General features: G+C 44.1%; 1 protein-coding gene across 1 annotated transcript in view; it reads right to left on the reverse strand.

Annotated features, from left to right (window-relative positions):
* Positions 1 to 9,180: 9,180 nt before the first annotated feature.
* LOC129862645 (A disintegrin and metalloproteinase with thrombospondin motifs 20-like) overlaps positions 9,181 to 27,941 on the reverse strand; it is a 141,708-nt gene continuing 122,947 nt past the window's right edge. Inside the window, exons 29-38 of the mRNA XM_055934506.1 lie at positions 20,021 to 20,194; positions 18,060 to 18,230; positions 17,582 to 17,788; positions 17,261 to 17,390; positions 15,132 to 15,226; positions 14,947 to 15,041; positions 14,227 to 14,360; positions 12,789 to 12,880; positions 12,295 to 12,399; positions 9,181 to 12,091 (exon numbers count right to left, since the gene is read on the reverse strand). Of these exons, the coding sequence (XP_055790481.1) occupies positions 12,002 to 12,091; positions 12,295 to 12,399; positions 12,789 to 12,880; positions 14,227 to 14,360; positions 14,947 to 15,041; positions 15,132 to 15,226; positions 17,261 to 17,390; positions 17,582 to 17,788; positions 18,060 to 18,230; positions 20,021 to 20,194 (1,293 nt within the window). The 3' untranslated portion in view covers positions 9,181 to 12,001. The remainder of the gene's footprint in view (positions 12,092 to 12,294; positions 12,400 to 12,788; positions 12,881 to 14,226; positions 14,361 to 14,946; positions 15,042 to 15,131; positions 15,227 to 17,260; positions 17,391 to 17,581; positions 17,789 to 18,059; positions 18,231 to 20,020; positions 20,195 to 27,941) is intronic.

The raw sequence follows: 27,941 nt of genomic DNA on the forward strand, positions 1-27,941 counted from the left end.
GATACACTATATACAAAAATATGTCGACACCTCTCCAAATTAGTGGATTTGGATATTTCAGCCATATCCGTTGCTGACAGGTGTATAAAATCGAGCACACAGCCATACAATCTACATAGACAAACATTGGCAGTAGAATGGCCTTACTGAAGAGCTCAGTTACTTTCAACGTGGCACCGTCATAGGATGCCACCTTCCCAACAAGTCAGTTCGTCAAATTTCTGCCCTGCTAGAGCTGCCCCGGTCAACTGTAAGTGCTGTTATTGTGAAGTGGAAACGTCTAGGAGCAACAACGGCTCAGCTGCGAAGTGGTAGACCATACAAGCTCACAGAACGGGACCAGCGAGTGCTGAAGCGCGTAGCACGTAAAAGTAGTCTGTCCTCGGTTGTAACACTCACTACCGAGTTCCAAACTGCCTCTGGAAGCAATGTTAGCACAATAACTGTTCGCTGGGAGCTTCATGAAATGGGTTTCTGTGGCCGAGCAGCCGCACACAAGCCAAGCGCCGGCTTGAGTGGTGGCTCACTGCCATTGGACTCTGGAGCAGTGGAAACACGTTCTCTGGAGTGATGAATCACGAATTCACCATCTGGTAGTCCGACCGACGAATCTGGATTTGGCGGATGCCAGGAGAAAGCTATCTGACGGAATGCATAGTTCCAACTGTTAAGATTGGTGGAGGAGGAATAATGGTCTGGGGCTCTTTTTCATGATGCGTGCATGGCCCCTTAGTTCCAGGGAAGGGAAATCTTAACGCTACAGCATACAATGACATTCTAGACGATTTTGTGCTTCCAACTTTGTGGAATGACAATGCCCCCCATACACAAAGCGAGATCCATACAGAAATGGTTTGTCGAGATCGATGTGGAAGAACTTGACTGGCCTGCACAGAGCCCTGACCTCAACCCCATCGAACATATTTTGGATGAATTGGAACTCCACATGCGAGCCAGGCCTAATCGCCCAACATCAGTGCCTGACCTCACTAATGCTCTTGCTCTCCACAGCAATGTTCCAACATCTAGTGGAAAGCCTTCCCAGGAGAGTGGAGTCTGTTATAGCAGCAAAGGGGGGACCAACTCCATATTAATGCCCATGACTTTGGAATGAGTTTTGGACATGTAGTGTATGTGGCCATTACCAGGGATATTTTGTGTGACATTGATAAATGATGAATTATAAAGTGGGCTAGTCATGATGATTCTATCAGCTATATTTGTGGTGGCGTGGTCAAAGTACATGTGACAACAAGCACGGCAGCATCATCTGCTGGATATGAAGGTTGGAGAGTATAATCCTTGCTAAGGGCAGAAGAATATTATGTTATGGTCAAAGATTCTCACACACAGCCTCACAATAAGGCAGGGCAGACAGCTCTGAAAATGTACCCATTCATTTCTATAGGTTCCCATACCCACAAAGGCACACATCTTACCAATAGCTTTACATGATTACTCTCATGGGATGTGGACATGAAGCTAGGGTTAGGATAAGCGTTAGGGTTGGGGTTAGGCTTAACCTTTTACTGCTGAGGGCGAAAGCAGGGTCACACAGAGTGCTTCCTGGTAGTCTGAAGCAAATCTATTTTGAAACAAAAGTCTACACCTCACACACATGGCTATGAGCTTAAAAAAAGAAGACACCTGTACCATGTCAGATATGGAGTTTAAATGTATTTTTGAATTTGCATCCCAGTATTATATTTAACCCTAACCATAGCCTAACCCTAGCTTCGTGTCCACTTATCAGTTGAACCTTAACTTAAACCTTAAAGGAGAATTTTGCTTTTTTACAACCAAATCTACATAAAATAATGTAAATGTCATGTTATAAGACAAGGGTATTCAATCGCGTGTCCACGTAGTGGTCTACTGTGATACTGCAGGTGGTCTTTCAAAATATATATACACTGAGTATACAAAACATTAAGAACGCCTACTGTTTCCATGACAGACTGACCAGGTGAATCCAAGTGAAAGCTATGATCCCTTATTAATGTCACTAATTAAATCCTCTTCAATCAGTGTAGATGAAGGGGAGGAGACAAGTTAAAGGATTTTTAAGCCTTGAGACAATTGAGATATGGATTTTGTGTGTGCCATTCAGAGGGTGAATGGACAAGACAAAATAAGTGCTTTTGAACGGGGTATGGTAGTAGGTGCGAGGTGCACTGGTTTGTGTTAGGAACTGCAACGCTGCTGGGTTTTTCACACTCAAAAGTTTCCTGTGTGTATCAAGAATGGTCCACCACCCAAAGGACATCCAGCCAACTTAAAAATATATATATACACTGCTCAAAAAAATAAAGGGAACACTTAAACAACACAATGTAACTCCAAGTCAATCACACTTCTGTGAAATCAAACTGTCCACTTAGGAAGCAACACTGATTGACAATAAATTGCACATGCTGTTGTGCAAATGGAATAGACAAAAGGTAGAAATTACAGGCAATTAGCAAGACACCCCCAAAAAAGGAGTGATTCTGCAGGTGGTGACCACAGACCACTTCTCAGTTCCTATGCTTCCTGGCTGATGTTTTGGTCACTTTTGAATGCTGGCGGTGCTCTCACTCTAGTGGTAGCATGAGACGGAGTCTACAACCCACACAAGTGGCTCAGGTAGTGCAGTTCATCCAGGATGGCACATCAATGCGAGCTGTGGCAAAAAGGTTTGCTGTGTCTGTCAGCGTAGTGTCCAGAGCATGGAGGCGCTACCAGGAGACAGGCCAGTACATCAGGAGATGTGGAGGAGGCCGTAGGAGGGCAACAACCCAGCAGCAGGACCGCTACCTCCGCCTTTGTGCAAGGAGGTGCACTGCCAGCGCCCTGCAAAATGACCTCCAGCAGGCCACAAATGTGCATGTGTCTGCTCAAACGGTCAGAAACAGACTCCATGAGGGTGGTATGAGGGCCCAACGTTCACTGGTGGGGGTTGTGCTTACAGCCCAACACCGTGCAGGACGTTTGGCATTTGCCAGAGAACACCAAGATTGGCAAATTCGCCACTGGCGCCCTGTGCTCTTCACAGATGAAAGCAGGTTCACACTGAGCACATGTGACAGATGTGACAGAGTCTGGAGACGCCGTGGAGAACGTTCTGCTGCCTGCAACATCCTCCAGCATGACCGGTTTGGCGATGGGTCAGTCATGGTGTGAGGTGGCATTTCTTTGTGGGGCTGCACAGCCCTCCATGTGCTCGCCAGAGGTAGCCTGACTGCCAATAGGTACCGAGATGAGATCCTCAGACCCCTTGTGAGACCATATGCTGACACATGCACATTTGTGGCCTGCTGGAGGTCATTTTGCAGGGCGCTGGCAGTGCACCTCCTTGCACAAAGGCGGAGGTAGCAGTCCTGCTGCTGGTTTGTTGTCCTCCTACGGTCTCCTCCACGTCTCCTGATGTACTGGCCTGTCTCCTGGTAGCGCCTCCATGCTCTGGACACTACGCTGACAGACACAGCAAACCTTTTTGCCACAGCTCGCATTGATGTGCCATCCTGGATGAACTGCACTACCTGAGCCACTTGTGTGGGTTGTAGACTCCGTCTCATGCTACCACTAGAGTGAGAGCACCGCCAGCATTCAAAAGTGACCAAAACATCAGCCAGGAAGCATAGGAACTGAGAAGTGGTCTGTGGTCACCACCTGCAGAATCACTCCTTTTTTGGGGGTGTCTTGCTAATTGCCTATAATTTCCACCTTTTGTCTATTCCATTTGCACAACAGCATGTGCAATTTATTGTCAATCAGTGTTGCTTCCTAAGTGGACAGTTTGATTTCACAGAAGTGTAAATGACTTGGAGTTACATTGTGTTGTTTAAGTGTTCCCTTTATTTTTTGGAGCAGTGTATATACATTTTTGTATTTCAACTTTATTTAATCAGGTAGGCCAGTTGAGAACATGTTCTCATTCACAACTGCGACCTGGCCAACATAAAGCAAAGCAGTGTGACAAAAACAACAACAAAGAGTTACACATAAACAAACGTACAGTCAATAACACAAAATAAAAGAAAAATTGAAAAATCGATGTACAGTGTCTGCAAATGTAGAAGAGTAGGGAGGTAGGCAATAAATAGGCTCTAGAGGCAAAAACTTGACACAACTGTGGGAAGCATTGGAGTCAAAATGGGCCAGCATCCCTGTGGAACACTTTTGACACCTTGTAGAGTCCATGCCAGATAAATTGAGGCTGCTGAAGGCAGGGAGGGGGGGGGGGGGGTGTTCTTAATGTTTGGTATACTCAGTGTATATTAAAAAAAAGTGGAAAAAATATTTTGAATAGTGAAATGTTTTTATGAATATCGCTAGTAACAACAGAATAAACACATTTTGAATTACATAACTACAGAAGAAAAGAGGAAAATATATTCTTTCTAATGATGTCAACGTTATTTCTCAGCTCCTAATAATGAGCAAATTACACTCATTGTAGCCAGTTACATTGGAGAATCTGATGTGACTTTTTGTAGCAGGTTAGGAGACTGAGGTTGAGGTAAAAATGCTGAGGTTAAGGTAAAAATGCGAAAATGCTCTCCTAACCTGTTACAAAAATAATTTTGTATCAAAGTGGTGTGAAAAGAGTGTGTCTCCTATCTGTTATAGGCTTTGAAAATGCACCCGCAAATTTTCTTGACAATTCTTTTGACAACACATGGCTTCCCTTTGTTTAAGCAGCTAATCAGCTGCTTCGCAGGAAATGTGTTTGGAGTAACCTATGTCACAGTTTATACTTCTTCTTCCAAATGAAATGTGGGGTCCATCTACCAAATCTATTAATGTAAAAATGTTGAGCCATTATCATTCACCTGATGATAAGACAGACAGCAAATTTTTTGCTAACGTGTGATGTGGGTCCCTGGGTAACCGGTTTGCCTGGGAGGGGGTCCTTAGGAAATAAAAAGTTGAAGACCCCTGTTATAGAAGGATCCAAACACTTTTTTTGCGATTTCAATTGTTTTTGAGAAACCTACCCCAAAACAATAGAAATTGCAAAATAAATATCTGGACCCTACAAAAAGAGAGATTTGGTTGTAAAAAAGCAAACTTCTCCTTCAACCCTAACCGTAGCTTAACATCCATGCAGTGCAGTCAAAAACGTGATTCCCCCCCCCCCCCCAAATTATTCTATTTCTACATTATGAGGTGGGAATAATGATGATAATGCCCTTTTTGTGATTATTCTGACCAATGACCAGTCATCTTTTATTTGCATATGTATTTGCCTAATTTGAATGGGTAAGCGGGGTGTGCTCTAGAATCTATATTGATGTAGTTCTGTTCTTGGCTATTAATGTTCTGTATTATGTAATGTTTCATGTTTTGTGTGGACCCCAGGAAGAGTAGCTACTGCTTTTGCAACAGCCATTGGGGATCCTAATAAAATACCAAATGCTATCCTGTCCACCAATCAAGGCTATTTATGTAAATATGTAAAAATGTCTATCAACACACCCGCACGATCAGACTGAGGATTTCAATGGAAGGAGGCTCAGGGAAATAAATTATGCAAAATATATTTTGAGTTATTTTCATGAAATAAACACACAAAGTGATTTATTAGACATACAGTGATGATTTAAAAATGTAATAAAAAAACACAGTAGCCTCAACCCTAACCCGATCCTTTATCATCATTTTCTCCTACTTTTTATACTACTTTGAACCCTTAAGTTACTGTAGCTCGGATCCGAGGATGATTCTCCCATTGATCCAAGGGGCAGAAGACTGGCTCCGCATTCCCCCCCCCCCCCCCCCCCCCCTCTTTGACCCAAGGTGCAGGAGCCTGGCTCCGCCTGACTCTCCCATTGACCCAAGGTGCAGGAGCCTGGCTCCGCATTCCCCACCTCTTTGACCCAAGGTGCAGGAGCCTGGCTCCGCCTTGACCCAAGGTGCAGGAGCCTGGCTCCCCCCCCCCCCCCCCCCCTTTGACCCAAGGTGCAGGAGCCTGGCTCCGCATTCCCCACCTCTTTGACCCAAGGTGCAGGAGCCTGGCTCCGCCTGACTCACTCATTGACCCAAGGTGCAGGAGCCTGGCTCCGCATTCCCCCCCCTCTTTGACCCAAGGTGCAGGAGCCTGACTCTGCCTGACTCTCCCATTAACCCAAGGTGCAGGAGCCTGACTCCGTCTGACTCTCCCATTGACCCAAGGTGCAGGAACCTGGCTCCGCCTGACTCTCCCATTGACCCAAGGTGCAGGAACCTGGCTCCGCCTGACTCTCCCATTGACCCAAGGTGCAGGAGCCTGGCTCCGCCTGACTCTCCCATTGACCCAAGGTGCAGGAGCCTGGCTCCGCCTGACTCTCCCATTGACCCAAGGTGCAGGAGCCTGGCTGCGGGAAGCTCCGGTTCAATTTCACAACTGCTTTAGACCTACACCTATATCTAACTATTTAACCTATGATTTATGGACTTGTTAACAAAATGTTGCTGTATGTACAAATAAATGAAGTGCACAGTCCAATGACTGTGACATGGCTTGTGTAGTCTCACTATACCTCCAACAGAGAGCAGTGTTTACCCAAATCAGGAATTTGTTACCCAATGAACCAGGGCCCAATGCGATTTGATCAGATTATACGTTTTTATACAGACCTCTTTTTATAACCTTGACTGTCACTGCATGTACATTGTAATATTAAACTAATGTACTTTCTAATGTGTACATTAGTTTAATGTACACAATATGGCCGACCACCGGTCGGCCATATTGGCACTCCTCAGAAGACCAGTCTTCCATAGGAATCGCTATGCGTAGTCTGACCTTGAAGTTAAGCATGAGAATAGCATGCTATTTATCCGTTATTCGTTCGGGGTGGAGATCTAAGAAATGAAGGCGTGGTGGAGGTGTGTCTACGGAGACAACATATTCTGACTGACTTAATCCCTCATAATTCCACCATCTTTACACAGGAGGAAACTATGAATAAGCATTAACAACAAAAAATCTGATAGAAATGACAGCAATCTCCATAAACTGTCATTTATAATTGAGAAAAGCTATTGATAAGAGCTAGTTAAATGAGTAATCCGTTTGGAGAAGCGGATTGTAAATACACAGACATCGTTTTAAATAATTTTTCCTTATGATCCCTGGAGACGAATGTGAAACCAGTCATATGGAAGCAAAGTGAAAATCATATCAATATGACATATATTGTGGCACCTTTTCCACAGTGAATTAGGCTACAAATAACTGTTTGGTCAGAATTTTTATTGTGTGCCCTCATAATTTTTGTGAATGAAATTTGGAGACCCAAGCTATGCTTCTGTAGGGCTGAACCTGCCGAGTTGATGTATGCGCTTTAGAATGTTTTAATTATATACCCAGACTTTTCTCCATTTTATTTTACAACTTGTATCATGTTAAATATTAGCCTCTATCAGGAGCCACCGTCAGTAATACCCACATACATTTATAATTGTCACTTTAGTGTTAGTTTTCTTACATTTCTAGCTTACATTTTGCATCATTCCATTCCGTTTACCTTTCTGTCCTCTGTCACTTCTATGTAGTTGTTCCTGAGGGTCACTAGCATTACTGGATCATATTAAGCTAACGTTGGGCAATAATTTAGGACTTGTAGTCTATTTGAATCATTATGGAACTCAGACCTTGAGCCTGGCGCACGGTTCAGTTGTCATACTTTTCCATGATTAGTGAAATTAGGGTAGATTTATATTGTTCATCCCTTATTGTACACTTTTTTCCACCTTCTAACATTTCCTGGATTGCACTTGAATATGACAACTTTCAGCATTTAACAAACCATTGTATTTTTGATTCATCAATATATTTTGTGCGTAAAGGCTCTCCAAACCAGTTAGTTTTTTTCTTGATTCATACATACTTTCCTATCCCAAAAATGTGCCTAAATAATCTACAAGATCAGAGTATTTTTAAATCTACCAGTTGGTGCTGAAACAGAGACAATTACGCATATATTTAGATGTCTTTCTTTCATTGATCCCTGTATTCTGAACCCGTTCTCTCAGTGTATTCTAGTCTGACAACAAAATTCTAATTAAAGGTAGGCCTAGACCATATTTTAAGGGATGGCTTAAGATATATGTACTGAAAACCCTATTGAATGAAAATTGCATGAGAAAATCTGGGTTTTCAGCTGTTTAATTTAATGTATTCAGCGCCCACAAGGGAACCACGTCTGCAAAGCCTGTTAGGCACCTACATAAGGTGTCTGAATACCAACTACTGAGAAGTGCATAGGAAAGGCGTGGGTAGTTAAGCCGTACATTTCTTAAGTCTGAATCGGGCCCATAGTGTATACCATATATAAATCATTGGTTAGAAGTGATGTGGTAATAGAATGCAGAGTGGATCAACTAGCTGGGCCGCTTCCTTTAAGTATTATGTTTTTCATGTTTAACATCAATCATTAGTTGCTTTTATGAGGATCCTCTGTGCTGGTCTATGTTTCTCAACACATTCATTAGGGATGTCTGGTTTCTCTGAGCATAGAACAGAGGAGCCCAGCACATCTAATCTGACTTCTCTCTCTTTAGCCAGAAGACTCAATGTGGACTTCAGCACAGCTTGGCTTCCCTGGAAAACTGCTTTCGGGGAACCAAGCTAGTTTTTTTTATTTTCCTTCTCCACTCTACTGGCACAGAATCAAAGAAGTTCTTTAGGGATTACGGTATCTGGTTTTATTTAATGTACAAAGCTGAGCCTGCCTCATACATAAACAGCTCTTCTCACTAAAGTACCTGTGCCTTCATTATCAAGTAATTTTCAGTGACATAATTATTTAGAATTTTGCTTTTTTAGTCATGTTTTCAAAGAGAATTGGAGAACTGAACTCACTTTTTGATTTGACATATGGATTTGGTGACTCATTGATAAGTTGACAGCCCAAGCTGTAGGGTTCAACACTGAGTGTGCCTGGTGTAGTGAGAAACTACAGCCAAAGTATTTGAGTGAAATTGAACTCAAGTCATGTTTTGGAAATGCAACCTGCACAAATAAGTGAATCCACATGGACCCACAAGCCAGCGGACACAGCCATCTAACTAGCTCTGACCCTCTGCCATTCATGTTTAACCAAAGGCCACCTCTGTTGAAGAGCGCACCAGCATTGATCTGTTAACCATTCACTCTGTATGAAGCAAGACAAAAGCATTGTAATATGGAAGCGTTCAACACACGGCAATCAATTGAAAAGCATTAAAATATTTTATTATTTCTTATTTTACAGTATTAGTAAAGTAGCAAGACCTACGATGTTGATACAATTACAATTAGTGACCATAGCACCAGGATCATTCCATTTTATATAACCTACATACACACTGTAAGTACATATGATTCTTAAAATCATCTTTGGATAATACATAGCAAACAAGCATCTTGTTCAATTCAGTACCAATTCCCATTACATTCAAAACACAGCACGAATATTAAAAAATAAACATACATCATAAGTTACAAATCTGAACTATTATTTTTTTAAAGAAACAAACAGGATTACTTTTCTACAAAATCTATGGCACATAGTGCATCAAGTATTCTTTCAATTTCTGATACAGACCTCATCATAGTACAATTGCCTATCAAACATGAATGATAGCCAAAGGTTTTCTAGCTGCTCCTTGACTTTTGTAAGGGGTTTTCTACCTACCATTCCTTAAATCAAAAGTAGCTGCATTGTCTGACAAAAGTTCTAATCTGCATCTATGAAACTTTGGTTAAAGCTTAACATCGGCGTACCAGCGTGGCAGGGTTGCCAAATCTGCCCCAGTTATAGTGGTGAAAAAGAGTTCCATTTACCTAAATGATGATAGGGCTACTTCAGGCAGGTTCCCTCATGTAGTTCTGCATATCTGGCAACCCTCCAGGTTGGTCTTCAGCTACATTAATAAAAGGACCATGACATGTTCTGCAAAGCATTGTGGGCATTATTCTGTAGTAGTACATTTACAATAGGCATGAAGCTAATGGCACTTCGAATGCCAGTAGTGAGTTCTTTCTCAAGATTAGTGGTGATGTCAGTGCTATTAAAGCACCATTCAAAGAGCCTTTTTCAGGTTAGTAGTTACTCACCCTACACACTGTAATACCTTTTCAGCAACAAAAAGTAAACCAAACAATAGCTTCCCGGCTTCTAGTAGTCATTGTAGTACAAAAACATGTATCTATGTATCATTACAGTATAAATATGGTCAAAGAAATATTTGACGATATAATGAAATACATCTCATGAGTATGGATGCTTGTGAGAGGTAGGGTCGCATGCACCTATAGGACCTAGAAGAGACATGATCTGGAAAACAATGTCACAAGTGAACTAAGCCAAACTAGTTACTGACTGGAGATGAGAGCTCGGCCTCGACTTTCCACCTCTTAAATGATGTGACAACAGTTACTACCATATGAATTCATTTAAATATATAAACAAACTGTTTTCCAAGGACAAACAACCCATTTTTCCCCCCCAGGCCACATCACCAATGAGTTAGTGTCTATTGGTTGTCTCTCTATGACCTGCTAGAGATATCGTTCTAATCACATTGTCAGTCAGTAGTCAGTAACATTGGGTTCTGAACAGTGAGGACTAGTCTGAGATGCAGTGGTCAGAAGGCATAGTACTCCTCACTGTAACCTTTGACCTTTGAGATAAGGCAAGTCTGGGTGACCATTAGTAGAAGAATGCATAACAACAGTAGTACACAAACCCTAGCTAACTAATTGGTGAACAAATATTTCCCGAAAAACCCATGTCTGGACGTATCTCCTGATCTGTAGCTTTCTTCTTCCTATCATTTTGGATGAATACTAATCACAACAAAAACAGCCTTTTGGCAGGAATGAGTAATAACCCACGTGTCATGACACTATTAGCGGATACAATTCAAATATTTAGCGAGATGTTCCATTTTAAGAACAAAAATGTTCCTCGCTGACGGGATAGAAATAAAAATACTTTGTGCCAGTTCTATAATGACTATTTCACGTTTCTTTTGAGCGCCATAAGAAAATGGTACCTTTGTGAGATGAGGAAGATCTCACTTCCAACCATGAGAGGATTCTTCCCTAAGCTCTGTACTATGCAGTGGCTACCTCAGTGTTGCAACTTCCGACCAGAAATATGATTGTGGCCCTTTAAGACTGTACAATGCTGGAATATGTGAGAGTGTCTGACAAATTCTGCTTTTCATATTCCAATGCAGATTGGTAACCACTACAATTACAAACACTAGCGAGGACGGACATAATACGGTTGTCTCGTCTTCTTTTAAAGGACCCTGCATAGCTAGCGGTGTGTACACTGAGTATACAAAACATTAAGGACACCTGCTCTTTCCATGACATAGACTGACTAGGTGAATCCAGGTGAAAGCTATGATCCCTTATTGATGTCACTTGTTAAATCCACTTCAATCAGTGTAGATGAAGGGGAGGAGACAGGTTAAAGAAGGTTTTTTAAGCCTTGAGACAATTGAGACATGGATTGTGTCATTCAGAGGGTGAATGGGCAAGACAAAATAATTAAGTGTCTTTGAACCGGGTATGATAGTAGGTGCCAGGCGCACCGGTTTGTGTCAAGAACTGCAACGCTGCTGGGTTTTTTCCGCTCAACAGTTTCCTGTGTGTATCAAGAATGGTCCACCATCCAAAGGACATCCAGCCAACTTAACACAAATGTGGGAAGCATTGGAGTCAACATGGGCCAGCATCCCTGTGGAACGCTTTTGACACCTTGTAGAGTCCATGCCCCGACGAATTGAGGCTGTTCTGAGGGCAAAATGGGGGGGGGGGGGAGGGGGGGGTGCAACTCAATATTACTAAGGTGTTCCTAATGTTTGGTAAACTCAGTGTAGATTCTTTGAGCTGTCCCTATGTTCTAGCTGCCGGGTGGGGAGGAAGGGGTGATGAAGGGAGGAGTTAGTGGCCACATTCACAAATGAAGTGCATTGGATCCCCAGAAGCTCTGGTCTGGTGTATGTTTCACTGCCTGGTCTGACGTTGCTCCGACCCTTACTGGACCTGAACCAGCAGGCCGTTGTGAGGCTGGGGAATGCACTTCCCACAGAAGCCACCACAGCGACCGTAGATTCTTGCCCCGTCCTACAGACAGAGAAATGAGAATGGAATGGAGTGGGACAGCACAAAAATGAACTTTCCATAGAGAATGAGGATTTTTATTAATGCCTCTAGAAATTCCTCTTGAATGAATCAGATTCGAAAATACAACAAGTGACAATTCAGACGATAGGAGGGTTTAGAGTACAGTCATTCAGAACACCCAGAATTTCTAGAGTCCTCCTTACCTCTGATCTGTGGACTTTGACAGAGACATAGTTGCCCTGTGAGGTCCACTTGGTTGCCTCAGCCACCTTCAGACCAGTCCCTATGAGGTTGATGCTAAACTGGCCCTGCAGAAGCACACCAGAGTGATTACAATAGACCAACAAACTGAAACTGTTTTAAGTGGACCTGATCAGGAATCAAATACATTCAATTAGGCTGTATCTAATTTCCATTCCGGTGGCTGACAACTAAAGCACCACGGTACAGTGGGCAGACACACTGAGCTCCACTGGACGGTTAAATGTGATTCTGTGTTTACTACCCTGGTGGAAACTGGGAAAACGTACGATTTCACACTTCTCTCCAGTTAACAGACTGGACGGGTCAGGTCAGTAAAACCCAGTCAGACAGAACCTAATATCAACACCCGCCCAGCAAAGGTTGGCTCAAGGCCCCCATCAAGACATACAGGCATACAGATTATAGTCTGTCATTTATAGACTCTGTTTCATACCTGAGGACACTTGGCAGCGCTGTAACAGTCTCCCGCCGTGGCGAACGGGACGGGACGGCCAAGCAGGGTCTGAGAGAACTGCAGGTCTGTGACTGGTACACAATGCAGAGACACAGAGCATATGAAGGTTACAGTCAATACACAGACACATGAGTTGCTGTAGGAGACTAAACAACTACCTTGGCTTAAGGCCTAACGACAGGACATTTAAGATGATCTTAGTTCCCCTGTTTTTACGGCTTTTTCACGCATGGTGACCATGACCAGTGCGCTCCCTCCCTCCCTCCCTGTCTCCCTCCCTCTCTCTCTCTCCCTCTCTCCTTCCCTCCCTCTCCCTCCCTGTCTATCTCTCTCTTTCCTTCCTTCCCTCCCTCCCTGTCTCTCTCTTTCCTTACTTCCTTCCCTCTCTCTCCCTGTCTCTCTCTCTCCTTCCTTCCCTCTCCCTCTCCCCCGCCATCTCTCCCTCCTTCCATCTCTCTTCCTCCCTCTCTCGCTTTGTAAAGTTAATGAGAAACACATTGCACAGCTAGAGCAGCTCATAATCTAAGTCATTATTCTTCCTTTTTTTTTCTTTTTTTTTTTAGAGTCAAGCCCAAATTAGTTCCTTGCAGCGGGAGGGGAGGGCCTGGCGTGGTGGGAACATGTGCTGTCAGGACCAGAGTAGACAGGGAATGGGATGGGATGGGAAGATGACTGCATGGGTTCTGTGAAGTGGTGGATTGGAGTGGTGGGCTCCCTCCTCCTAGCCGCACACACATATAATTACCACATATCCTGACCACGCCACATGTGCACTAATCTAAGGCATGCTCAGGGACAACAGGAGAGGTTGGCCTAGACGTCGTAATGGGCAGAGGATAGGAATATCGCCTGGGGATGTTGCGTGTGTGTGTGTGTGTGCGTGAGTGTAAGAAAGAAAGAGAGAGAGAGAGAAAGAGAGAGAGAAAGAGAGAAAGAGAGAAAGAGAGAAAGAGAGAAAGAGAGAAAGAGAGAGAGAGAGAAAGAGAAAGAGAGAGAGAGAGAGAGAGAGAGAGAGAGAGAGAGAGAGAGAGAGAGAGAGAGAGAGAGAGAGAGACATGTGTGACTCCCGAGTATGTGTGACTCCCGATGTGTGTGTCAGAAGACACAATCGATTTTGTGTGTGTGTACGAGCATTTCTGTGTTTGTGAGTCCGTGAGTCTGTGTCTCAAAGGGGACCATGCTGCTTTGACTCTATCCCAGTGACATGACCAAGGCCTGATGAAAGGTGATTATCGCGATTTCTGTGAGGAGTATGGCGAAAGGTGTTGAAAATTGCATTCGGTGAGTAATTCCCTCTTAGCAAGACGTCATTTAGTGCTGTGGGTAAGAGGAGTGGGGTGTGTGCAGGGGTAAAACAACATGGATGTGTGGTCTCATTACAGTAGAGTGGTCAGGCATTCACATGGTCATTACTCACTCATTATCCTCAGGGAGCTGATGTCCAGACGGACCTTGTGGAAGAGAGTGTATCCCGCTGCAGAGTAATCGTTCCTGCAGTCACAGTCCTGCCTTCTGCTGCCATTATACGGGCACTCAAAAGGGTTCAGCAACCTAGACGTTAAAAATAATGTTACAGATAAGGTACATTCCTTATATGGAAAATACAGTACATTCTGACCGTAAACAGAACATGTTGCCTGGTCAGGCTGTATCACAACCGGCCGTTATGGGGAGTCCCATAGGGCGGCGCACAATTGGCCCAGCGTCGTCCGAGGTAGGTCGTCATTGTAATTAAGAATTTGTTGTTAACTGACTTGCATATATACATTTTTTTATTTTTTTTATTGAACCTTTATTTAACTAGGCAAGTCAGTTAAGAACAAATTCTTATTTACAATGACGGCCTACACCGGCCAAACCCGGACGATGCTGAGCCATAATAAAGGTACATTTAAAAATATATAAAACACAGGAAGGAACCCTATACATGTTGTCACTCATCACATACACTGGAAATAGGGTGGCTCAGTTGGTAGAGCATGGTGCTTGAAAGACCAGGATTGTGAGTTCAATTCCCATGGGGGACCAGTATGAGAAAATGTATTACACTACTGTAAGTTGCTGTGGGAAAGAGTGGCTGCTAAATTACTCAAATGTAAATTGTTGCAGGAGAATAATCTGATTTCAACTTGCACACCTGTATCCATAGACCTCTGAGTAGTTGTCTGTCTGACCACTCCGCAGAGTAATGTATTCTTTAGGGAAATCAGTCTGCATCTCAGCACAGAAGATCTAGGAGGAAACACACATCGAGACAACAGATGATGAGGATGTGGCTGAATGAGGAAGTGATAGGAAGTTATTTTGACAGAGCACACACACCTGCAGTATCCTGGACTTGACCTTCAGGTAGAACTCCCCATCCATCCTCACTCCCTGTCTCATCTGGATCTCTCTGCAGGACATGAACAGCTGACCTGTGATCAGGAATAAGAGGGAGCACCTTTGGTTTTACAGTATTATAGGGGATGGTGCTGGACTGTAGCGTAGGTCAATTTGAACATAACAGGATACTTAACACGAAAATGAAAATTACCTACCATGAAAAACAAAGTTAAAAAGTACCGGTATTAGAAGGTTATTTTAACTAATCATTTAACATACATTACCGTTCAAAAGTTTGGGGTCACTTAGACATTTCCTTGTTTTTGAAAGAAAAGCAAATTTTTTTATCCATTAAAATAACATAACACTACACCCTTCTGTGAAGGGAGTAGTACACAGAGTTATACGAGATCTTCAGTTTCTTGGCAATTTCTCGCATGGAATAGCCTTAATTTCTGAGAACAAGAATAGACTGACGAGTTTCAGAAGAAAGTTCTTTGGTTCTGGCCATTTTGAGCCTGTAATCGAACCCACAAATGCTGATGCTCCAGATACTCAACTAGTCTAAAGAAGGCCAGTTTTTTTGCTTCTTTAATCAGAACAGCAGTTTTCAGCTGTGCTAACATAATTGCAAAAGGGTTTTCTAATGATCAATTAGCCTTTTAAAATGATAAACTTGGATTAGCTAACACAACATGCCATTGGAACACAGGCGTGATGGTTGCTGATAATGGGCCTCTGTACGCCTATGTACATTCAGAATCAGCCGTTTCCAGCTACAATAGTAATTTACAACATTAACAATGTCTACACTGTATTTCTGATCAATTTGATGTTATTTTAACGGACAGAAAAATGTGCTTTTCTTTCAAAAACAAGGACATTTCTAAGTGACCCCTAACATTTGAACAGTAGTGTAGATGTAGCGTATAATGGAAGAGTCCCCGTAGTGCTACAGTAGACTTCACATAGGTCAGTAAATGAACATGTTACACAAAACGTTAGAAGCATTCCAATAAATAAACAGCAGGAAAAACTCAACGAAAATGATTTGTATCTGGCCAAGGTGTGAGTAGAAGTTCAACACTGGGGGGCCTTGTTAAAAACATCTCTCTTTGTTTACATTCCCCCCACAGTTGTTCCTGTGTGGTTGGAGGCCAGATCTCTCTGATTAGCTGATAGTGTTAATACTTTACTGGTGACCCGGCTGTCAACCGAGCATTTTAATTTCGCCCGATGCCTGACTTGGCAAGAGACTTAACGGCAGAATGCTCCACAGTGAGGCCGTGTCTAAACATCTGAGATGTGGGGAATGAACCTGCAAACCTGGAGCCGACTCAGTTAACACACAGCCAGGGTCAGGAGTGAAGGTCTCCCCCAGCCTCAGCCCCGGACCCAGTCACGGAACCAGACCCAATCTCAGACTCAACTCCAGTCTTAACCCCAACCGTAGCACATTGCAAGCTGTCTGTCACCAACTCACTATATATTGTTTCAGAAATCAATTTCTCAGAGAGAGGCTTAAAGTCAAGGTTAACGTAAAGTGTTAAAATAAAGAAACAAGTTGACATTCTATAAACACTATCAGCCAAATCACGATGGCAGTAGGCTGATTTATACAGCACAGTCTATTTAATACTATTACTATACACATTCCTGTTTGGCAATAAGCACTGCATGGATCAGAAAAGTTGGCAAGGAAAGCACATCTATGTTTTAGGCCTAATACTTCAGGGACAGGCTGTGTAGAAATAGTGGAGATGAGTAGCAGAGAGGCTGTGTAGAAATAGTGGAGATGAGTAGTAGAGAGGCTGTGTAGAAATAGTGGAGATGAGTAGCAGAGAGGCTGTGTAGAAATAGTGGAGATGAGTAGCAGAGAGGCCGTGTAGAAATAGTGGAGATGAGTAGCAGAGAGGCTGTGTAGAAATAGTGGAGATGAGTAGTAGAGAGGCTGTGTAGAAATAATGGAGATGAGTAGCAGAGAGGCTGTGTAGAAATAGTGGAGATGAGTAGTAGAGAGGCTGTGTAGAAATAATGGAGATGAGTAGCAGAGAGGCTGTGTAGAAATAGTGGAGATGAGTAGTAGAGAGGCTGTGTACACTAGAAGTAGTATTGTAGAGACTCACACTCTCTCTCTCGGCAGGCGGCCCGTGGCTCGGGCCTCTCGGCTGGACGGCAGTGTTTGGACGGTTGGCCTTTAAAGGCCAGACACTCCAACCTGCGCTCCATCACTCCCGCTCCACACGTCTGGGAGCACTGAGGAGCACATAAAGGACATCAATTACATGGAAACTACTGACACATTACACACTCACCGTACAAAACAAAACTGTATCAAGTAACTGTTGTTTCAATATCATGACCTGATACCGTTTACCAACCCCTCTCTCTCTCTCCCCATTCTCTCCATCCCCCTCTTTCTCTCTCTCAAACACACTGAAACACACCTTGCTCCATGGGCCAACTTTCCAGTAGGCAGCTTGTGGGCAGTCCCTAAGGAGGCACTGTCTGGTGCCAGGCGGGTGGGGCTCTGGACAGTGGGGGCGGGACTGTGCAGAGGACTGGGCATCATATGGGTGCAGGGTCTGGGAGGATGGCATCACGGAGCAGGACACTATACGCTGCTGGTAGCCCACTCCACAGCTGGTGGAGCACTGGAAATCACACACAATGGAGATCACACCTTAGCGGATATAGAGACACGAGGAATAACACAATATATCCATTTGTCTTTGACGACCTAGGCTAGTCAAATACTGTTGGTAAATCGTTACATCGAATGACGCAAAGGTAGGCCTATCTAAAGGTATAATAATACATGGGATTTGAATAGCGCTTTTCAAGGACGCAAAGTCGCTTTGCAATTATAGAAATGAAAAAGTGACACAAACAGGAGGCAGGGGTTTCCTAAACCAAGGTTCCTACCTGTGACCACTCCCCTGTCATCCACGTGTAGTGGCAGGCTGCTCCGCTGCAGGGCTGGCGCAGGGCAGGGCAAGACGAGGGGTCGCAGAGGGCGTCCTGGACAGGGGTCAGCCCAGCCCTCACGCACAGAACCTTCCTGTTCCTCATACCCTCTCCACAGGTGACGTTACACTGCGGAGAACAGACAGAGGACGAGAACAATATGAAGGTCAGTCATCGCGTCAACATCAAAAGGCATTATACGTAATACAAGTGTAAACTTGTCCCCAGTCAATTGCTACCGCATATAGATATAGATTCGACAGAGAGAGAGAGAGCGAGAGAGAGACAGTGAGAGACAGAGAGAGAGAGAGAGAGAGAGAGAGAGAGAGAGAGAGAGAGAGAGAGAGAGAGACAGAGAGAGAGAGAGAGAGAGAGAGAGAGAGAGAGAGAGAGAGAGAGAGAGAGAGAGCCGGCTGGCGGACGAGATGAATACAGTAAAGTGTGGAACAAAGGGTAATGTCTTCAGATTGGCATAGGGGGCAGTGTTGGACCGCTAGCAGAGATAACCCCCGAGAAGTTCTGTTTCCTCCAGATGGTCAAACTCCAGCAGAAAATGGTTCTGTCTAAAAAAATATATTCTACACTTTATCCAGGAGAGGAACAGTAAGCATGATATGACATCTCACGTTGCTTTCAAGAACAACCCCAAAGATAAAGCAAATGGCACGTCATGGGTGGAGACTCGAGTTGGTTTTGAGTGAATTCAAAATGATGGTTTAGAGAGGTAGTCAAGAGTGAAGACAGGTATGCCGATGTGAGAGTAGGCCCACTACAGTTTGAATGGCTAAAGCATTATGTCCTACGAAATCAAAAAAGATATCAGTTTTGTTTGTAAGAATCTCTCATATTCTAAGCCCGAAATAGACAGGAGGCTGTAAACGATCAGTGGAATGCACAGCAACACAGGCAGACAGGATCTGAGTGCGTGCAAACATTCCTGCACCAGGAAGCAGCACAAAGTCCTTACATGGCGCTCATCTTTTTGTATCCTGAACTTTGGCGACGGTGTAGGGGGGGACATGAAAGAAAGAGAGGGGCCAAGAGTAGAAAACACTGAGTTCAAGGGGACTGCTCAGTGCTCACGTCACACAGTGTAGAGCCCCTCGACAAGACAAAAGCCGCAGATCTGATACGGATCAGTGCTTTGAGGTTTGGATGTGATTTATCATAGAGTGATGGTTATCATTCAAACCCTCGTTGTGTGATGCAGGAGTGCTGGGCTACCTTAGCGACCTCACAAACACAGCTGGTCTGGTCCACTTGCTCTAGTCTAGTGGAAAGAGCTGTGTCCGAGCGCTGCCAATAACAAATCTCCAGTATGATGATTTTATGTCTTTCTCTCGCACACAAACACCATAACCGCTGTGTATTCATTAAACACACATGCTAGCAACTGGAGTCTGCCTATATTAACAAATGTATGCGAATATAATCTAATGATGAAATCGTATTTAAAAGCACATTGGCTCTCTGAAGTTCTGTCTCGGACGTTCAACAAATTCTCTTCCCCTTGTGGAAGCGATGCATTCTAAACTGAGGGTCCACTGGGGGCTTGGTGTTTTGTGTGCTTGTCCAGTTACCCATTAGACAAACACGTCCAGTGGACAGCCCCACTCCGTCACTGTGCCTCACACATGGCGGCCCTGCCTGGGTATTCTGGAGTGTTTGGGTTGAGTTGGATAGTAAAGAGAGCACGTTGACGGTCGGCTACTGTTCAAACCCTGAACAGGACCAATAGTACATAGAGGTGAATTTGAAGTTTGATGGGAGAAACCCCAAACCTACAATAAGACAGTTATATGGAGGGGCTGGTGACGAGCCCCTGTTTGTGTCAAAGAAGAAGGAAGAAGAGAAAAGGGAAGTGAAATAGAAAGGAGATGGAAAGACAAAGAGAAAGATAGACAGAGGTCAATACTTACATCTTGCCACTCTCCGGCTGTCCAGGTGTAATGGAGACACTCAGTAGCCTGGCAGGGCTGGGCAGTGGCAGGATGGTTGTGGGCACCACACAGCTCTTCTCTTACCCGTCCTGTACCCTTCAGTCTGCAGTACACTTCTCTGTTCTGGACCCCTACTCCACAGGGGACAGAGCACTACAAATACACACAAACGTTAGATTTCCTGGCACACAACACACACTGACAGAAAGAAGCACACACTATATAAGTCTGTACACAAAGGCGTTTCACGAACACCTTCAGCAGCCACTTGTTATTCCCAAATGCATGCAATGTTTCAAACTCAGAGTGAGAGTTAATCATCTGATTACATTTCCAGCTCAGAGAACCTTTTTTGTCATTCCACTGTTACGCCGAATACAACAGGTGTAGACCTTACAGTGAAATGCTTACTTACGAGCCCCTAACCAACAGTTAGGGGCTCGTAAAAATATATGGATAAGAATATGAGATAAAAGTAACAAGTAATTAAAGAGCAGCAGTAAAAAATAACAGTATATACAGGGGGGTGCCGGTACAGAGGCAATGTGCAGGGGCACCGGTTAGTTGAGGTAGTATGTACACGTAGGTAGAGGCAGTGGTGTGGAGAGGGGAGGGAGGGGGGAGGAGGGTCAATAAAAAATAGTCTGGGTAGCCATTTGACTAGATCTTCAGGGGTCTTATGGCTTGGGCTGTAGCAACCAGATTTGAAATTAAACTAAAACACATACATTTTCCCATCATGTCCCCTCACCCTCTCTGACCGAGACTAAGTGTGACTGTTTTGTAACATAAACTCAGCAAAAAAGAAACGTCCTCTCACTGTCAACTGCATTTATTTTCAGCAAACTTAACATGTGTAAATATTTGTATAAACATAACAAGATACAACAACTGAGACATTAACTGAACAAGTTCCACAGACATGTAACTAACAGAAATGGAATAACGTGTCCCTGAACAAAGGGGGGGGGGTCAAAATCAAAAGTAACAGTCAGTATCTGTGTGGCCACCAGCTGCATTAAGTACTGCAGTGCATCTCCTCCTCATGGACTGCACCAGATGTACCAGTTCTTGCTGTGAGATGTTACCCCACTCTTCCACCAAGGCACATGCAAGTTCCCAGACATTTCTGGGGGGAATGGCCCTAGCCCTCACCCTCCGATCCAACAGGTCCCAGACGTGCTCAATGGGATTGAGATCTGGGCTCTTCGCTGGCAGAACACTGACATTCCTGTCTTGCAGGAAATCACACACAGAATGAGCAGTATGGCTGGTGGTATTGTCATGCTGGAGGGTCATGTCAGGATGAATCTGCAGGAAGGGTACCACATGAGGGAGGAGGATGTCTTCCCTGTAATGCACAGCGTTGAGATTGCCTGCAATGACAACAAGCTCAGTCCGATGATGTTGTGACACATGGCCCCAGACCATGATGGACCCTCCACCTCCAAATTGATCCCGCTCCAGAGTACAGGTCTCAGTGTAACGCCCATTCCTTTGACGATAAACGCGAATCCGACCATCACCCCTGGTGAGACAAAACCGCGACTCGTCAGTGAAGAGCACTTTTTGCCAGTCCTGTCTGGTCCAGCGACGGTGGGTTTGTGCCCATAGGCGACATTGTTGCTGGCGATGTCTGGTGAGGACCTGCCTTACAACAGGCCTACAAGCCCTCAGTCCAGCCTCTCTCAGCCTATTGTGGACAGTCTGAGCACTGATAGAGGGATTGTGCGTTCCTGGTGTAACTCGGGCAGTTGTTGTTGCCATCCTGTACCTGTCCCGCAGGTGTGATGTCCGGATGTACTGATCCTGTGCAGGTGTTGTTACCCGTGGTCTGCCACTGCGAGAACGATCAACTGTCTGTCCTGTCTCCCTGTAGCGCTGTCTTAGGCGTTTCACTGTACGGACATTGCAATTTATTGCCTTGGCCACATCTGCAGTCCTCATGCCTCCTTGCAGCATGCCTAAGGCACGTTCACGCAGATGAGCAGGGACCCTCGGCATCTTTCTTTTGGTGTTTTTCAGAGTCAGTAGAAAGGCCTTTTTAGTGTCCTAAGTTTTCATAACTGTGACCTTAATTGCCTACCGCCTGTAAGCTGTTAGTGTCTTAACGACCGTTCCACAAGTGCATGTTCATTAATTGTTTATGGTTCAATGAACAAGCATGGGAAACGGTGTTTAAACCCTTTACAATGAAGATCTGTGAAGTTATTTGGATTTTTACAAATTATCTTTGAAAGACAGGATCCTGAAAAAAGGGCTGTTTCTTTTTTTGCTGAGTTTATAGGCTTTGTTTAGTCTGTTGGGTTTGATTCACAGGCTTTAAAGGAAAACTCCACACAAAAACAATATTTTGGTATTTGTTTCATAAGTCCATTGTTGACATAGTCCCAAAATGTTTTGCTTGTCATCAAATCACATTTTCAATATATGGAACTTCCAAAATACAGAAATACTCCCCATTTGATGCATTTTGCATCATATGATGCTGCGTATTGACCAAACCACACAGAGAAATATGTTTTCCTCTGAGCCTGCATTCGTCGTGCCTGTGTGAGCCGTATTGTCAGTTCACTCACAGGTCTATCACATGGCCCATCTCTTTGAAGCAATTGAGAATCCTACCTGCATGCCGAAGAAGCTCTCCAGAACATTAGAAAGAGGTTTCCTAGACAAAAGATTAAGCCTTATCCTGGACTAAGAAGCATGATCAATGGAGACTATCCACTCAAAGTGCTTTTTAGTCCAGGACTAGCTTAATCTGGGTCTGGGAACCAACCCCCAGGGTTCAAGAAGAAAGCTGTGTAAATACTATAGAGCCACATGTACTGTGAGTACCATTTGTCCCGTTCGATCATTTATACAGTAGGCTATATCATGTTGTACTACAACTGTTTGCCGGCCTAAGTTGTCGTCTCTATGGTGTGCGGTTAGGTGAAGTTTTACTCCTTATGTTTGGAAGGAGAACAAAAGGCATTAAGGGGAATCTGAACTCAGATGAAGGTCTAAGCCAAAGAACGAGGCTTCATTTAAAGGCTTGCATTTTTAACATCCCATAGCGGGGTGTAATAGAGCCTCCAATTGCGATTTGAACAACAGTTATGGGTTAAGAAATGTGATTCTAATCTCTTTCCAAGAGACTTTTGGTTTTCATTGCTGAAGATCAAACTTATCACAGTTGAGCACACTATTCAATGTTGGAGACTATTCACTATTCAATGTTGGAGACTATTCACTATTCAATGTTGGAGACTATTCACTATTCAATGTTGGAGACTATTCACTATTCAATGTTGGAGACTATTCACTATTCAATGTTGGAGACTATTCACTATTCAATGTTGGAGACTATTCACTATTCAATGTTGGAGACTATTCACTATTCAATGTTGGAGACTATTCACTATTCAGTGTTGGAGACTATTCACTATTCAATGTTGGAGACTATTCAATGTTGGAGACTATTCACTATTCAATGTTGGAGACTATTCACTATTCAATGTTGGAGACTATTCACTATTCAGTGTTGGAGACTATTCACTATTCAATGTTGGAGGCTATTCACTATTCAATGTTGGAGACTATTCACTATTCAATGTTGGAGACTATTCACTATTCAATGTTGGAGACTATTCACTATTCAATGTTGGAGACTATTCACTATTCAATGTTGGAGACTATTCACTATTCAATGTTGGAGACTATTCACTATTCAATGTTGGAGACTATTCACTATTCAATGTTGGAGACTATTCACTATTCAATGTTGGAGACTATTCACTATTCAATGTTGGAGACTATTCACTATTCAATGTTGGAGACTATTCACTATTCAATGTTGGAGACTATTCACTATTCAATGTTGGAGACTATTCACTATTCAGTGTTGGAGACTATTCACTATTCAATGTTGGAGACTATTCAATGTTGGAGACTATTCACTATTCAATGTTGGAGACTATTCACTATTCAATGTTGGAGACTATTCACTATTCAGTGTTGGAGACTATTCACTATTCAATGTTGGAGGCTATTCACTATTCAATGTTGGAGACTATTCACTATTCAATGTTGGAGGCTATTCACTATTCAATGTTGGAGGCTATTCACTATTCAATGTTGGAGACTATTCACTATTCAATGTTGGAGACTATTCACTATTCAATGTTGGAGACTATTCACTATTCAATGTTGGAGACTATTCACTATTCAATGTTGGAGACTATTCACTATTCAATGTTGGAGACTATTCACTATTCAATGTTGGAGACTATTCACTATTAAATGTTGGAGACTATTCACTATTCAATGTTGGAGGCTATTCACTATTCAATGTTGGAGACTATTCACTATTCAATGTTGGAGACTATTCACTATTCAATGTTGGAGTTGAGCTTCTCCACAGACTGCTGCTCTCTACCCATCTGCAGTATGTCTGTTTGACATAAACATAGAATTTAGAATAGAATTAGAATAAGAATATACTAGAATATGAACTAGTTATTCTAATTCTATGGGTTTGATTGGATAGGACAGCGGACCCCAAAACACGTCTTAGCACAGTGTGGTTGACCATAGAGAGGTGGAACATGCAGCTGTCACAGACGAATCAGTGGGATCGCCGCCACTCCACTCCCGAGCACGGCCCGCCCCACACCAAGAGCTCTACAGGCAGTCCTCACCCCTTCCTCATTTACCCTTCTCACACCCCCTTGTACCCCTTCACAGACCCCCATTCAGGCGAATGTGAGGGGGGTGATTGGCTTGCTGCTGAAAAGCCCAAACAGTGGGTGCTGAGGTTTCCAAAGTTGTCACAGGCATGAACGTTTAGATATAAAACATGTCTTTATGTTATAGTTGTGGATTTCATGGTTTCTGGTGGTATGTGGAGGGAGATGATTGCTTCCAGACACCAGGGAGGAAGAGTGAGAGGGAGAGTGAGGCCCTTAAGGGGAGTGGTCTCATGTGGGAAGACAGAGATGGGTTACCATTGCAAGCCCAATTGGGATTTCACAACCGCAGTTTAGGCGTGGAGAGCAGTGTGAGTTCACTTCATACAAGACCTGTTGATCTCACTTTACCCACCATCCTATGTCCAACACAAAAATAACTTAAATATATCATTAGAGTGAGAGAAGCAGTGAAAAAGGGGGGGCTGGGGGGTAATATAATATATTAGCATGAATATATACTGACAAAAAAGCACATATCATAGCATACTACAGGTTGCAGAGGAACCTACCATTTTTGGGGGGAGAATGACTGTGAGAACGTCATAAGGTCAGACTTTTGAAAAGGGTGTTTTACTCCAAAATGTAGGAAAATAAAAGGATGCTGACATCTACAATATAATTTCCCCCTCCAGAAATGAGCCCAATATAACATATTGGTCCATATTATCAGGCAGGTGTGTTATTTAGCAATAAGCATCATCACCTGATGTAGCCCACCTGATGCAGCATAGTGGCTCTAAATAAACAGGCTGAGGGTTGCCCATCTGCTTTTATCCCATTGGGCTAATCATCAGCTAGAACTCACATTCTGAAGTCTAAACATTAGGCTCTTGTTGCTAGTTAGCACCATATTGATTACTTGATACCTTCCACTGGCACTCAGCCAACCAAGGATCATGTACTGTGAATATCATTTAGGCCGACCTGTTACAGCTGACCCTTGTTACATTTAGCCCTGGTCTTCCATATGCATTCAACGCCATTGGGGAGCGAATAAACCATGCTGCTGCTGAAAACTCAGGTTCTAAAATGATGCATTTTAGCCAACTAATTTATTGGATTTAAGAAATAAGTGTAGCCGAGTAACACTAGAAAGCTCCGTGATCCTCCTCTTTTAACAGTGGCCTTCACAACTCCTTTGAAAAGTGTGTTTTCCTGCGACTGCATTAAGACTGTACAATGATGACTGGGTATGCATATTTCTCCCCTGTGCGGCACTCGCAATTTGAATGCGACTCGAGATGAATATTATTTTATCTTGCATAGAATACGACAGACTGAACAATTGAATAGGTAAACTACTCTACTACAGTATGGGGTTGTCTGATTTTGCTGTTGCTTACTCGTGTTGTTGGCTGTGGAAAATGTAATGTGTACAACAGTTTTTCATTAGATCATTCAAATAGTTTAATGAAAGGTACCGGATTTCAGCTCTGCCCGGCTCTCATTTGGATCGTAGGTGTCGGTTCTCGGACCTGGCGGGACCCAGGTCTCAGACCCGGCCGGACCCCGGCCCAATGTAACCCCTGTGTATATCTTCTCTAGAGTGTGTTTTATGGACAGATACAGATACTCCCTATGCTCCCTCCACCTCCATCTCCTTTACTCTCTGGTGGTGATACATTTAGGCTCATGGCCTTTCCTCTCTCCCTCCGCTGGCCCCCCGGCTGTGCCTTCTGACCCAGTGTGACTCTGGTTCCATAAGTGCTGTCACACCCCTGACACAGTCGCCGCACGCTCGTTCGGCAGACACCAAGGGTGTGTGGTCGGCTCCGCCAGGACTGTGACCTCACAGGTCCCCCACCACCTCCCCCTCCCAGTTTTATTTATTTAATTTTCATTTCACCTTAAATTAATCAGGTAGACTAGTTGAGAACAAGTTCTCATTTACAACTGCGACATGGCCAAGATAAAGCAAAGCAGTGTGTCACGTTCCTGACCTATTTATGTTAGTTGTTATGTGTGTTAGTTGGTCAGGACGTGAGGTTGGGTGGGCATTCTATGTTTTCTGTTTCTGTGTTGGTTTTGGGTTGCCTGGTATGGCTCTTAATTAGAGGCAGGTGTTTGGCGTTCCTCTAATTAAGAGTCATATTTAGGTAGGCGTTGTCACAGTGTTCGTTGTGGGTGATTGTCTCCTGTGTTTGTGTATGTCGTTGCGCCACACGGGACTGGTTTCGGTTTGTTTGTTAAGTGTCATTTATGTGTAGGCTTTTTCCCTGTTCGTGCGTTCTCGTGTGTTATGTGAGTCTGTCGTTCAGATCTGTTCTACACCGTTTATTTGTTTTGTTAGTGTATAGTCAAGTTCGTGTTTTTTCGTCTTGTCAATAAATTCATTATGTATTCAAACTCCACTGCGCCTTGGTTCAATCCCTGCTCCTCTTCGGATGAAGAAGAGGAGGACAGCCGTTACAGAATCACACACCATACCAGAGCCAAGCAGCGGAGTCAACGGAGAAAGGGACAGGAGAAGAAGGAGCAATGGACATGGGACGATGTTTTGGACGGAAAGGGTTGCTACACTTGGGAGGAGATCCTGGCTGGGAGGGATCGCCTCCCATGGGAACAGCTGGAGGCACTGAGGAGAGCAGAGGCTACCGGGGAGAGGAACCGGAGCTATGAGGGAACGCGTCTGGCACGGAAGCCCAAAAAGCCCGTAAGTAATTCCCAAAAATTTCTTGGGGGGGGGCTAAGAGGTAGTGGGCCAAGGGCAGGTAGGAGACCTGCGCCCACTTCCCAGGCTTACCGTGGAGAGCGGGAGTACGGGCAGGCGCCGTGTTACGCAGTAGAGCGCACGGTGTCTCCTGTACGAGTGCATAGCCCAGTGCGGGTTATTCCACCTCCCCGCACTGGTAGGGCTAGATTGAGTATTGAGCCAGGTGTCATGAGGCCGGCTCAACCGTCTGGTCTCCAGTGCGTCTCCTCGGGCCGGCATACATGGCACCGGCCTTACGCATGGTTTCCCCGGTTCGCCTACATAGGCCGGTGCGGGTTATTCCACCTCCCGCACTGGTCGGGCGACCGGGAGCATTCAACCAGGTAAGGTTGGGCGGGTTCAATGCTCAAGAGTGCCAGTACGCCTCCACGGTCCGGTATTTCCGGTACCACCTCCCCGCCCCAGCCTAGTACCTACAGTGTCTACACTACGCACTAGGCTACCAGTGCGTATC

This window comes from Salvelinus fontinalis, chromosome 9 (assembly GCF_029448725.1).
Source record: "Salvelinus fontinalis isolate EN_2023a chromosome 9, ASM2944872v1, whole genome shotgun sequence".
NCBI lineage: Eukaryota > Metazoa > Chordata > Actinopteri > Salmoniformes > Salmonidae > Salvelinus > Salvelinus fontinalis.